Consider the following 13,859-nt stretch of genomic DNA (forward strand, 5'->3'; position numbering starts at 1 on the left):
CAGCCATAAAAAAAGATTAGGCAGATTTTTACGATCCAATATGGAACCATCTCCAACAATCAATGTAACACAATATAACAGCACCATAATTTACTCCCAGACACAAACACACGTCATTGCTCGTAAATGCCTTAATGTTTCCAGAAGTATATCAGTTTCAGACTCTAGAAACACTGATAAGTTAGGGGATTATACAGAAGTCAAACACTTTATTATGTACCCTATTTTTGTGTATTTTGATTTTTGAACTGTGTCAATATATTTCATATCCTAACTCTAAAAAGTTAAATTTCTTTTAAAAGATTTATTTATTTATTTGAAAGGCAGAGTTATGGAGAGGCAGAGAGAGAGAGAGACAGAGAGACAGAGAGACAGAGAGAGGTCTTCCGTCTGCTGGTTCACTCCCCAGATGGCCACAATGGCCAGAGCTGGACTGATCCAAAGCTAGGAGTCAAGAGCTTCTTCTGGGTCTCCCACATGGATGCAAGGGCCCAAGGACTTGTGCCATCTTCTACTGCTTTCCCAGGCCAAAGCAGAGAGCTGCATCATAAGTTCAAGAGCCAGGACTCAAACCAGCACCCAATTTGGATGCCAGCACTGCAGGCAGTGGCTTTACCCACTACGCCACAGTGCCGGCCCTACAAAGTTTAAACTTTTAAGAAGATGAGAATCAGATCAGTTTTCTGTGATCCTGACAACAAAAATGACTGTGTCACCATCTACTGCTTACACATGGCATTCATCCACACCAAGTACACCATTCCTAACCAGAGCAATACATAAATTTCCATGAGTATCAGAAACATGGCCCCAATGCCCATTGTTTGCATTTCTATTAAACACAGCATTGGTAGTTGTAGCTACTACAAATAGATTTCAGAAAAAATCAGGAATCGAAGCTCACAGTATGTATAAAAGGAGCAAACGCTGTGGAAGATGGAGGTAATCTACCTATCCAGCAGAGAGCTGAAGAATTTCCAGTCAGAGAGCAGGACCTGAGCTCAACCACCTCCAGCAGGCAAAGCCCTCCCACACAATTGGAGCACTCTGAGCCTCACTGTTCCCCTGGTTCTGAGTAGGAACAGATAACTGGGGCCAGCGCTGTGGTGTAGTGGGTTAAGCATCTGCCTGCAGTGCCAGCATCCTTTATGGGCACTGGTTCGAGTCCTGGAAGCTTCTCTTCTGATCCAGCTACCTACCTGGTGGTGGCCTGGGAAAGCAGTAGAAGATGGCCCAAGTGCATGGGCCCTGTACGTGTGTAAGGAGACCCAGAAGAAGCTCTTGGTTCCTGGCTTCAGATCAACTCAGGTCCAGCCATTCAAAGACCCCTCTCTGTCTTTCTGTCTGTCTGTCTCTAACTCTACATCTCAAGTAAATAAATAAACCTAAAAAAAAAAAAAAACAACTACAGGGCTTTAAAAAGAACAGATAACTATGAATCATCCAATACTTGAGGATAGATGAAGGCACAGAAGATAACCCAAAACCTAAAAACTGAATATACAGGAAGCAGAGGTGATTCAGGTAACACAACACAATTGAAGATTTGAGAGATTATCACATTCAGGAAAGAAGAGTAAGACTCATTGATGAAGAACACTTAGAAAACAAAAAATACCCCTAAATGGACTGATAGATCAATGTCAAAGATCCAGCAAAAAAAGAAAAAATAAATAAAGCAAAAAATTAAATACAAGAAAAGACAGGAAGCAATGACAACCAACCCAACATACATACAAGAGAAGCATTAGAGCAATCCATACAAAATAAATACCATATTTTAGCTACAACGATAGACAAATCTTCAAATTAAAATAGTCTTCAAAATATCCTCACTGTTGATGTATCACCCAGAAACATCAAGATGCACTGGATAAGAGAAATCTAAACAGATTTTAAAAAAGGAATAAACAGGTAATATGCAAAGTATGGAGGATTTATATGGAATAAAACTAATGTTCAGTGAAAACAAATATTTGATGACATGGAGTAATTCAAGTTTTGAGGGATAATCAGTTTGAACCCACAGTTGAATACAAAGCCAAATACGAATCAAGTATGCAGTATTAAATTTCTATGAATCTCATTCCAGAATAACATGGCAATGGGAAGTATTATAAGACATGTAAAAGAGGGCCAGCACCGTGGCTCACTTGGTTAATCCTCCACTTTGCGGCACTGGCATCCCATATGGGCGCCAGGTTCTAGTCCCGGTTGCTTGTCTTCCAGTCCAGCTCTCTGCTGTGGCCCAGAAGGGCAGTTGGAGGATAGCCCAAGTGCTTAGGCCCTGCAACCGATTGGGAGACCAGGAGAAGCACCTGGCTCCTGGCTTCGGATCGGCGCAGCGCCGGCCGTAGTGGCTATTTGGGAAGTGAACCAACGGAAGGAAGACCTTTCTCTCTCTCTCTCATACTGTCTATAACTCTACCTGTCAAATAATTTTTTTAAAACGACATGTAAAAGAATGATTGAGTCTGATGAAGTTGAGATTTTCTGCCCTAAGTTAATATACATTAAAACATCACCTAGGGAAAAAAAATCACATAGAAGGCTGGCACTGTGGCTTAGGGGGTAAAGCTGCTTCCTGCAGTGCCGGCACCCCATATGGGCACCAGTTTGAGATCCAGCTGCTCCATTTCAGATTCAACTCTCTGCTGTGGCCTGGGAAAACAGTACAAGATGGCCCAAGTCCTTTGGGTCCCTGCACCCACATGGGAAACCCAAAAGCTGCTGGCTCCTGGCTTTGGATTGGCACAGCTCCAGTCACTGCAGCCAACTTGAGAGTGAACCAGCAGATGGAAGACCTCTCTCTCGCTCGCTCTCGCTCTCGCTCTGCCTCTCCATCCCTCTCTGTGTAGCACTGACTTTCAAGTAAATAAATAAATCATTACAAAAAATCACATAGGACACTAAAAAGATGTATGGTCTTTTTTTAATTAACTTTTTTTTTTTTAAAGATTTACTTATTTATTTGAAAGTCAGAGTTACACAGAGAGAGGAGAGGCAGAGAGAGAGAGGTCTTCCATCCAATGGTTCACTCCCCAGATGGCCGGAACTGTGCCGATCCGAAGCCAGGAGCCAGGAGCCAGGAGCTTCTTCCAGGTCTACGCGGGCGCAGGGGTCCAGGGACTTGGGCCATCTTCCCAGGCCATAGCAGAGAGCTGGATTAGGAGAGGAGCAGCCGGGACTAAAACCGGCGCCCATATGGGATGCTGGCGCTTCAGGCCAGTGCGTCAACCCACTGCACCACAGCGCCAACCCCTTAATTAACTCTTGAAATTTTTTTTTTTCCTTTGAGAACTAGACAGAGAGCTCTCTTTTGCTGGTTCAATCCTCTAAAGCCTGAAAAGATCGGCGGAGAGTGGGGGGATCTAGAATGTGGCAGGAGGCTAGGCTGGGAGATGAAAACTCAGTTCAAGTCTCCCAAGCGGGTGGCAGGAATGCAAATAACTTGAGCCATCACCACTGTGTCCCATGGTCAACAACAGCAGGAAGCTCAGGCAGACGTGAAGCTGGCACTCCAACCCAGGCTCTCCAATGTGGGATGTGTGTCTTAACTGCTGGGCAAAACTTCCAACCAAGATGTGTGATCTCTTGAAGGAAGAATAAGGTGATGGCTGCATAACACTGTCGTCAGCAAACAAATGCCATAAACTGTACATTCTACTATGGCTAATGTTAGTTTAATATATGTGAATTTTACTGCAGTTCTAAAATGAATGGCAGAGATTTATGAAACTTAATAAATCACACTGCTTTACCAAGAACATTCTTAACTGCAACCTGCTTTAAAAAAAAAAAAAAAACAAATTGCATGCATGGAATTGGAAAACACAAATGAGTACTAGCACAGCTTGAAGTAACTGACTTAATTTTTGTTGTGACGCCAGCAGTTTTACCTACTACTGCCTTCTCACCATCACTGCAAAATCAACACAGGGAAAAAAGGCAAATAACATCTCACTGTTATGGAAATAAAAATGATTTCAGAAACCCCTAGAAAGAGTCCAGGAGACACTTAGGCTTCTCCAAACACACTCTGACCTCCTTCATTGTTCTTGGTCCTTCCCATTTCCATAAATGATGAAATCAGCTTTTCAATTTATATTCAGTTATACACACAACCCTCTTGAGATTTTTATCTGGAATCGTTTTGAATCATACATTCTCATGACATACCTAGCATTTATTTCAGTTGTCTTTAATCATTAATTCTGCCAGCAAGATTTTATAGTTCGATGTAGATTTTAAACATCTTTGTTTAGACTTATTCCCAGGTAGAGGTAGCCTTTGGGTCAGCAATTAAAACACCGCTTGGCCGGGCTGGCGCTGTGGCGTAGCAGGAAAAGCTGCTGCCTGCAGTGGAACAGCAGCACCCACATAGAATGCCAGCACTGCAGATGGTGGCTTAACCTGCTATACCACAGCACTGCCCCTAAAATCTTTTTTTTTTCCAAAAAAAGAAAGAAAGAAACAGCAGCAGCCATGTTATCAGTTAAGGAAAGGGACAGAAATGAATATAAAATGGCATTATCTCTTGCAGGCTTGTTCCAAAATAATACTGTTCCCCTTTTCTGTTCTCATCTTAGGGAAACTGGAAATACATAAAAGCATAAAGATAACAGTTGCTTGCATCCTCCTCTAATATCAGTTCTATAGGGGCCAGTGATAAGGTACAGCAGGTAAAATCACTGCCCGTGACACCAGCATCCCACATGAGCACCAGTTCAAGTCTTAGCTGCTCCATTTCTGATCCAGCTCTCTGTTAATGAACCTGAGAAAGCAGCAAATGATGGCTTTGGCTTTGGCTTTGGCTCCTGCCACTGAGGTGGGAGACCTGGATGGAGTTCCTGGCTTTGGCCTGTCCCAGCCCCAGCCACTACAGCCATTTGAGGAGAAAACCAGCAGATGGAGGCACTCAGTTGTACATATGCTCTCTCCCCCTCTCTGTCTTTAACTGCCTTTCCAAATAAATAAATAAATCCTGAAGAAATAATAAAAGGAAAAGAAAAGAATGAAGAATGCAAGACTTTCTCTGAAGCACCCTGCTATTAAAAGATTGCTTGAGGGGGCCAGCGCTGTGGCACAGTGAGTGGAGCCACTGCCTGCAATGTCAGCACCCCATATGGGTGCTGGTTTGAGTCCTGGCTGCTTCACTTCCGATCCAGCTCTCTGCTATGGCCTGGGAAAACAGTAAAGGATAGCCTGAGTCCTTGAGTCCCTGTACCTGCGTGGGAGACCTGGAGGAAGCTCCTGGCTCCTGGCTTCAGCACAGCTCTGGCCTTTGCAGCCATTCAGGGAGTGAGCCAGTGGATAGAGAACCTCTCTTTCTCTCTCTGCCTCTGCCTCTCTGTAACTCTGCCTTTCAAATAAATAAATAAATCTTAAAAAAAAAAAAAAAGAGTATTTGAGGACTACATGCACCAATATCTGTAAGACCCACCCTATTATTGACACCAAATCTAGGTTCTGCAGTATCTGCTCTGGCCTGTTTTTATAAGCACAGTCAGGATTAAGCAATGAGGTAGACAGAGTCCTCAACAGCACTGCTCTGAACCAGAGGAAGCTCACATGCATGGATATAATGGGTTTCTCTACTACCACTCACTCCTTAAAACAAGATAAATTACTTAAGAACAGAAGTTATTACGATAGGACAGAGACCAATAATAAGCAGATATCTAAGGAAATTTCTTAAGACACTGAAAATATAACCTCAAAAGCTGTGTTTCACATCTTTATGGTTGGCAAACAGCAAAGAATTGACTGACTAGTTGCTCCAGAGGCTAGGCAGAGGCATTAATCATTACATGTACTGGCGCTGCAATTAGCAGCTTTTTTTTTTTTTTAATTTATTTATTTGAAAGGCAGAGTTACAGAGAGAGAGGGAGGGAGGGAGGGAGGGAGGGAGGGAGGGAGGGAGGGAGGTGTCTTCCATCAGCTGGTTCACTCCCCAACTGGCCACAATGGCCGTAGCTGCGCCAATCTGAAGCCAGGAGCCAGGAGCTTCTTCTGCTTTCCCAAGCCATAGCAGAGAGCTGGATCAGAAGAGGAGCAGCCAGGATACAAACTGGCACCCGTATGGGATGCTGGTACTGCAGGCTTTATCCACCACGCCACAGCGCCAGCCCCTAGCAGCTTTTAAAAAGCCAGGCTTTCTGTACTTGAGACATGAAATAACACATTAGGGCATATGAAAGACATATCAATAAGCACAAGTGACAATCACCCAACTAGGGAAATGCTTCCCAGGTTCTACTACACACCTAGAACCAAATCACCTTTCAGTGCAACAGTACACTATATAGGGGCTGGCGCTGTGGCATAGCAGGTAAAGCTGCACCTGTGATGCCAGCATTCCATATGGGTGCCAGTTCGTGTCCCAGCTGCTATGGCCTGAGAAAGCACTGGAGGATGGCACAAGTTCTTGGGCCCCTGCAACCACATGGGAGACCTGGAAGAAGCTCCTGGCTCCTGGTTTCCGATCAGCTCAGCTCTGGCTGCTGTGGCCAATTTGGAGAGAGAACCAGCGGATGGAAAACTCTCACTCTCTTTCTCTCTCTCTCTCTCTGCCTCTCCTTCTCTGTGTAATGCTAACTTCCAAATAAATAAATAAATCTTTAAAAAAAAAAAAGTATAACATATATGCTGAAATAGTTTTAATTTAATTCTGCTCGTTTGATTTGAGAGTCTAAATAGAAGAATTACATGAAATAAGTAAAAAATTAATAAGACTGTCTGGTGCCATGGCTCACTTGGCTAATCCTCCGCCTGTAGTGCTGGCACCCCAGGTTCTAGTCCCAGTTGGGGCGCTGGGTACTAGTCCCAGTTGCTCCTCTTCCAGTCCAGCTCTCTGCTGTGGCCCGGGAGGGCAGCGGAGGATGGCCCAAGTGCTTGGGTCCCTGCACCCGCATGAGAGACCGGGAGGAAGTACCCAGCTCCTGGCTTTGGATTGGTGCAGTGCCAGCTGTAGCGGCCATTAGGGGAGTGAACTAACAGAAGGAACACCTTTCTCTCTGTCTCTCTCTGTCTATAACTCTATTTCTCTCTGACTGTCTAACTCTGCCTGGCCAAAAAAAAAAAAAAAAAAAAATTACTGAGACTATTCATTCAACAAGTTACTGAGTCACTTCTGTCTCTGATGCTTTTTTTTAACACAGTTATGTACTCATCATAATACTGTATATGTGGCAACTAAGCAGTTTGATTTCAATTCTAAATATGCCATGTGTGTGGGCCATGAGATCTTGACATTAACTGTTCTGTGCTCTGATCGCCTCATTTGTAAAATGGGGGTCATAACAGGATCTCTGTGTTATTGTGATGATTAAATAAGATGAAGTAAAGCAACCAGAACAGTACCTCTCATAAAAGTTGAACAAATGTTAAATAACATTTAACATTTAAAGTCAAATTCAGCACACAGGAGCTGCATATAAGGTGGGGCGATATACAGGCCTGAATATAGAAGCCCCCAGCATCACAATGCAGACACCAGAAGGGTAGGTTTAAAAAGGCACTAGGAGTCGAGGGCTAAATAATCAGTATATCAACCTTGTGAGTAACTGTGTTGTCTGCTTCAAATTTACAAATGCTCAGTGTCCTTATGGAGGAATGCATAAAAAAGATATTTGTGAATCAGATGATACCAATTTAAAGAGTCACTGAGTATCTGTTGGGTGTAAAAAAATCTATTAGTGAAAGTATTAGTCATACACACACTACAAAGACTATTCAGTAAAATATGGGCATAGCAGCTGGCATAACAATAAACTTTATAGTGCTTTGTAATGTAGGCAGCAAATAACCTATTCTTAAATGACCTAAGTGACTGTGCATGAACGGAGCATGCTGCTACCTCCTTCCCCAAGCAAGGTGCCCCAAAGTGATTCGCACTGCTCAAGCTCTATCTCACAGACAAGAGACAGTCTTAGGTTGTATTCACAATCTCTCCGAGTGGAATCAGAGGGAGCAGAGAGCTGCCAGTCTACCACATTGGGAAGCTTACAGCATCCGGCACCATGGTACACAGACCATAAAGGACCTGACGAATGCCTCAGGCAGGGTTTTCTCCTACATGCCATATGGCACCAAGGGAATTCTGGGCATCTGACAATGGTCCTGCAGCGGGGGGGGGGGGATTGGTGTTCACCAAATTACCCCTCTTTGCTGCCAAAGAACAATGGGACTTCAGTAATTTTCTCCTTTTAAAGCAAAAATAGATAAGGCATGACTTCAGTATTAGCAAATGTCAGGACCACTCCAATCCACAGCAGCATGTGGGCTTGTCAGCACCGCTCCCTGCCTTGGCCAGAGACTGCCACTAACCCCATTCAGCTGTCTGAAAATGAGAGTCGCAGATGACAGTCTGCAATACTCCCCCTCATTTGGAAAAAAAAAATAAAAACAAAAAGCCTCAAATGCATGTCTGCTTTCCATAATACAAAGGAACTACTGCCCAGTAAACTCACTGAATTTATGAGAAGGCACTTAGTAAGCTCCCTAACACAGAATACACTCAGAAAATGTGTTCCACAGTCACTGAATGAGCATGTACACCATGTAAGTTCTATGTTCACTACAGGATTGTCCTGACAATTTTTCAATACACTCTCTCAGTCCTTACGGAAGATGAAAAACACTTCACTAGTTTTTCCATTCCAGGCAATCTGTTAAAGGAAACGAACATTACTTGTAAACAGACTCCAATCTATCAGAAGGGTAAATTAAAAATATACTTGCATATGTTGGATACAAATTTAAAACCATTCGTCGGATTCTTGTTCTAGCAAAATTCTGATGACTGGCCACATAACTTGAGCTTAAAATGAATCTTTACAATCTAGCTTCTTCCAGTTAAATAATAAATGCATATAGATCTTTAGCATTTATTAGTTATACATGTTTAGGAATATCTCAAATTATGTTTTCATGTTCCATCTCTTTGAACAGAAATTACTAACTTGCTTCTCTATTTTTTGTTCCTGAAACAGCCCTACTGGGACAGGCATTTAGCCTAGCAATTAAGATGCCAATTAAGACGCCCACATCTCCCACATCAGAGTACTTGGGTTTCATTTCTGGTTCTGGCTCCTGTCTCCAGCTTCCTGCTAATAACACAGACCCTGGGAAGCAAATGGTGATGGCTCAACTATCTGGGCTTGTGCCACCCATGTGGGACACCTGTATTCAGTTCCCAGCCATTGCAGACATGTGGAGAGCAAACCAGATGGCAGCTCTCTCTGCATGTCTCTTCCTCTCTCTCTGCCTCTCAAATAAATGCATACATACATACACACATACATACATTAAAAAAGAAATACCCCTAATGGTGATAAGAAAAATGCTCCTGCATTATTTGTCTTGACATCTTTTCCAGCAAAGGACTTATGTCACACAGAATATACTAGCTCTAGCCAATCTAATGACAAATTTGGAGAAAAAAGAATTCAATACCTGTGTCATATACATCCTGCCATGGGAGATCTCAGTGTCCATTTATGAAAAAGAAAGTTATTGGGGCTGACGTGCTGTAGTAGGTAAAACTGCCATCTGCAATGCTGGCACCCCATATGGGCGCCAGTTTGTGTCCCAGCTATTCCAGTTCCAATCCAGTTCCCTGATAATGGCCTGGGAAAAACAGAGGATGAGCCAGATTTTTGAGTCCCCTGACACCTACGTGGAAGACCCAGATGAAGCTATAGCTCCTGGCTTTGGCCCGGCCCAGCCTTGACTCTAGCAGCCACCTGGGGAGTGTAAACAGCAGATGGAAGATCTCTGTCTCTCCTTCTCTCTCTGCAACTCTTTCAAAAAATGAATGAATAAATAAATAAGTAAATAAATCAAGGAAGGAAGGAAGGAAGGAACAGAGGAAGGAGGGGGAGGGAAGGGAAGGGGAGGAAAAAGAAAGTTATGTACAAAGGTCCCTGGAGTTGGGTCGTGTATAAGTACATGGACCAAATAAGAGCTTGGGGAAGGGGGGAGGAGAGGGGAGGGTGCATTGTGGCAGTCACCACCTGCAACACTGGCATCCCATATGGGTGCTAGTTCACATCCCAGATGCTCCACTTCCAATTCAGCTCCCTGCTAATGTGCCTGGGAAAGCAGAATATAGCCTAAGTACTTAAGCCCCTGCCATCCACACAGGAGAACCAGATAAAGCTTCTGGCTTCAGCCTGGTCCAACGCTGGCTGTTGCAGGGATGGAAGATCGCACTCCCCTTCTCTGTTGCTCCCTCTCTCTCTAATTTCGATTTTGAAAATAAATAAATAAAATTTTTTTAAAGTTTTGTAAAAAAAACAAATAAGAACAATGAAATCTATAAACCTGTCTGAACCCAGGTTCAGAATCAATCCCAACACTGAGGACCAAGGAGAAGGGAGTAACTATTAGAATAGCAAATACAGCACCTTTCTGTATATAAAAAGTTTTGATGACCATCATGACTAGTAGAGAGATGGATAAAAAGGATAAAAAAAAAGATTACAAAGAAAAGTTGTAGGAATTTCTTTAATGTGGAAGACTAAACATTGCATACACCACGCACTCTGCATATACTCTGCTCACCTGTTCCCTCTACCTGGTATATGCCCTGCATTTTCTCAAAGGCTGATAAATCCCAAGTCATTTAGAACTTCCCTGACCCCAAATTTCAGCATCTGCCTATCTTTTGAATTTTGTTATACCTCTAACACACACCTATTACAGACTACACTAAAAATACATATATATTTAGGGTTTTCTTGAAGATTTATTTATTTATTTGAAAGAGTTACACACAGAGAGAAGAGAGACAGAGAGAGAAAGAGGTCTTCCATCTGATGCTTCACTCCCCAGTTGGCTGCAATGGCTGGAGCTGGGCCAATCCAAAGCCAGGAGCCAAGAGCTTCTTCCGGGTCTCCCATGTGGGTGCAGGGGTCCAAGGACTTGGGCCATCTTCTTACTGCTTTCCCAGGCCATAGCAAAGAGCTGGACCGGAAGTGGAGCACCCAGGTCTCGAACTGGCGCCCAGATAGGATGCTGGTGCTTCAGGCCAGGGCGTTAACCCACTGCACCACAGTGCCAACACCTATATTTATGTTTAACTTTTATATCCATCAGATCATGAAAGATTATCACTTCCACAATGCCCAAAAATACACATCAGTAACTGGATGTCTTTCACTTTCATATCCTATCAATGCACAGAGCAGATGCCAGAATATGAGCGAAGAAAAAAATGTATATATAATATTGGAGGATTTTTTTTTTTTTTTTAGATTTTTTTTCTTTATTTAAAAGGCAGAGTTAGAGAGAGAAGAGGAGAGAAAGACAGAGAGATCTTCCATCTGCTGGTTGACTCCCCAAATGGCAACAATGGCCAGGGCTGGGCCAGGCTGAAGGCAGGAGTCCAAAGCTTCCTCCACGTCTCCCACATGGGTACAGGGGCCACCTTCCACTGATTTCCAAGGCACATCAGCAAGAAGCTGGATTAGAAGTGGAGCAGCTGGGCCTTGAACCAGCTGCCCAAGTAGAATGCCACTGTCACAGGCAGATGCTTAACCTGCACCAGGCCCTAAATATATAATTTTCTTTCCAGAGATCCTCAAAAGAAAATAAAAAGCCACATACCATACAAGGTCAAGAGTCACCTGCCTGGGAACTAGCTCTTGGGCTCCAGCCCTTGAATTCTAATAACTAAATTATTTCCTAGGAATCTGGAGAAGACTAGCATTTCCCAAAATGGTATCTGCTATTTTGCACAATGCTAACAAGACTCGCAAACTGCCAAAGTCAGGATTAAAATGAAGTTAAAATGGTTACTTTTCTGCAGAATTTTTGCAGAGCTTTAATATGTTAAGACATACTGCAAAGTTCCAAGATAAAACACCATTAGGAAGCCTTTAATAAACTAATTAGAGCAAGATCCTGAGTAGCGTTTGGAAAGTGCTTCAAAGAAGCTTTTTTTTGGGGGGGTCATTAGATTTATTTAGTACATTAGCTTAGCTTCTAACAAGCTCTTACCTGATATGTGTTGCAGGTAAAGATTCATACTGGCGTGACAAAAAGAGTTCCCTATGCTTCAATTGATGTTTCTGTTTATCAGTCAAGTCAGCCTCAACTGTTGTTTCAGATTCTTCCTCAATTTCTTCTGCACAAATAAAATTCAAAGAAATCATTATTACAAGGTATATGACCTAACTGGATGTTAAGACAAATCAACTCAACATTTCATTCAATACTTTATTTGAACTAATCTATTCTAAATTTATGTATTTGACTTGCCATTTCCATTACAAAATAATATTAAGTTATTAGAGCTCACAGGAAGAAGAAAAACTCCAACATAAAAATGGCAGATAGGGGCCAGCATGTGCACAGCAGGTTAAGCATCGGCTTTCAACAGCAGCATCCCACATCTGAGAGTCAATTTGAGTTCTGGCTGCTCCGTTTCTAACCCAGCTCCCTGTAAATGCACCTGGGAAGGCAGAGGATAATAGCCCAGATACTTGAGTCCCAGCCACTCACGTGTGTGATCCAGAGAGAGTTACACACACCTAGCTTCAACCTGGCCCAGCTCGGGCAGATGAGGAAATTGGAGGAGGAAACTAGCAAAAGAAGATCTCTCCCTCTCTTAAACTCTGCCTTTCAAATAAATAAATAAGTCTATATTTAAAAAATCCCCAGGGCTGGCACTGTGGTACAGCAGGTTAAGCCACCCTCTACAGTGCCAGCGTCCCATACGGGCACCAGTTCAATTCCCAGCTGCTAAGCTTCCAAACCAACTCTCTGCTAATGCATCTGGGAAAGCAGTGGAAGATGCCCCAGGTCCTTGTGCCTCTGCACCCATGTGGAAGACCCAGAAGAAGCTCCTGGTTCCTGGCTTTGGCCTGGCCCAGCCAGGGTCATTGCAGCCTTTTGGAGAGTGAAACAGCAGATGGAACATCTCTCTCCTTTCTATCTGTAACTCTTTCAAATAGAAAAATCTTTAAAAAAAAAAAAATCCCCTTGCTGAATGAAACTAATCTCTAAAATTACCCTAGCACACTCTTTAATATGGTAACATGAAAAGACCATAAAAGTTTACAGCAAGGAACAAGGTGCCACATACAAAGAAACTAGAATCACAATGGAATCTACTCATGAATAGCAAAACTGTAAGCTAAGATGGCAAAGCAATGCTATCCAACCTGGAATGCTATAGGAATCAACCTGTTTACCAAGTGTGACAACAGAATGAGGACATCCTTTCATTCCTTCAACCCGTTATTTATTAGGTGCCAAATCAGACACTATGCAAAGGATAGGGAATACTCAGGGAGCAAAACAGTCACTAAGAACAAAAAATTCAAAGTGTGGCTTTGAGGAAGCAAAGATGGCAGGAAGATTTTCTTTAACACTGTATTTAATAATCTTCTTAAAGAAACAACAAATATCATGAATAGACATATGCCCATGAATTTCAGATAGCATCAAAGACGGTACCACCTCTGGCACCACAGGGATTGCCTGCAGCCTCCCTGGAGAGGACTGCGTGGACCCAGGAATGGCTGCTGTCAGGCCGGAGGGGCTAGGCTGGCTCCTCAGACAGCAAGTGCAGCCAAGAGAAAACCTGAAACATCCGGGTAATCCTTGGAGACCTTAACTTTCAGATACCAATGGGTGCCCCACACAGCAACTTATTCACAATTCTTATAAATTTCCTATTTTATGACTCAGGCCTACAAAAGGAATTTTATCAAACATGAATATAATCTCTTACTTGTGGCAATTTATTGTGAATTGTATGAAGACAGAGAATGGGCTAAATGTCAGATCTTTTCAACTTTCAAAATTCTGAATTAACAACAAACCTGAAAAATGAATTTAGAAAAACATGT

The 13,859-nt window shown here is 42.8% G+C and overlaps 1 protein-coding gene across 26 annotated transcripts in view; it reads right to left on the reverse strand.

Moving 5' to 3' along the window:
* MTA3 (metastasis associated 1 family member 3) overlaps window positions 1-13,859 on the reverse strand; it is a 222,182-nt gene that overhangs the window by 90,964 nt on the left and 117,359 nt on the right. For 20 of the 26 annotated variants that reach the window (XR_011386670.2, XR_011386669.2, XM_089326485.1 and 17 more), the window contains one exon: window positions 12,004-12,130. The exons of the other annotated variants lie outside the window; for them this stretch is intronic. Coding sequence is in view for 14 of the 20 variants with exons in the window: in XM_070069204.2 (XP_069925305.2) it covers window positions 12,004-12,130 (127 nt within the window). In the remaining 6 variants the exon portion in view is untranslated. The remainder of the gene's footprint in view (window positions 1-12,003; window positions 12,131-13,859) is intronic. 26 annotated transcript variants of the gene reach the window in all.

The sequence above is a fragment of the Oryctolagus cuniculus genome, chromosome 2, assembly GCF_051225735.1.
Source record: "Oryctolagus cuniculus isolate XC-2025 breed Fujian yellow rabbit chromosome 2, ASM5122573v1, whole genome shotgun sequence".
Lineage (NCBI taxonomy): Eukaryota > Metazoa > Chordata > Mammalia > Lagomorpha > Leporidae > Oryctolagus > Oryctolagus cuniculus.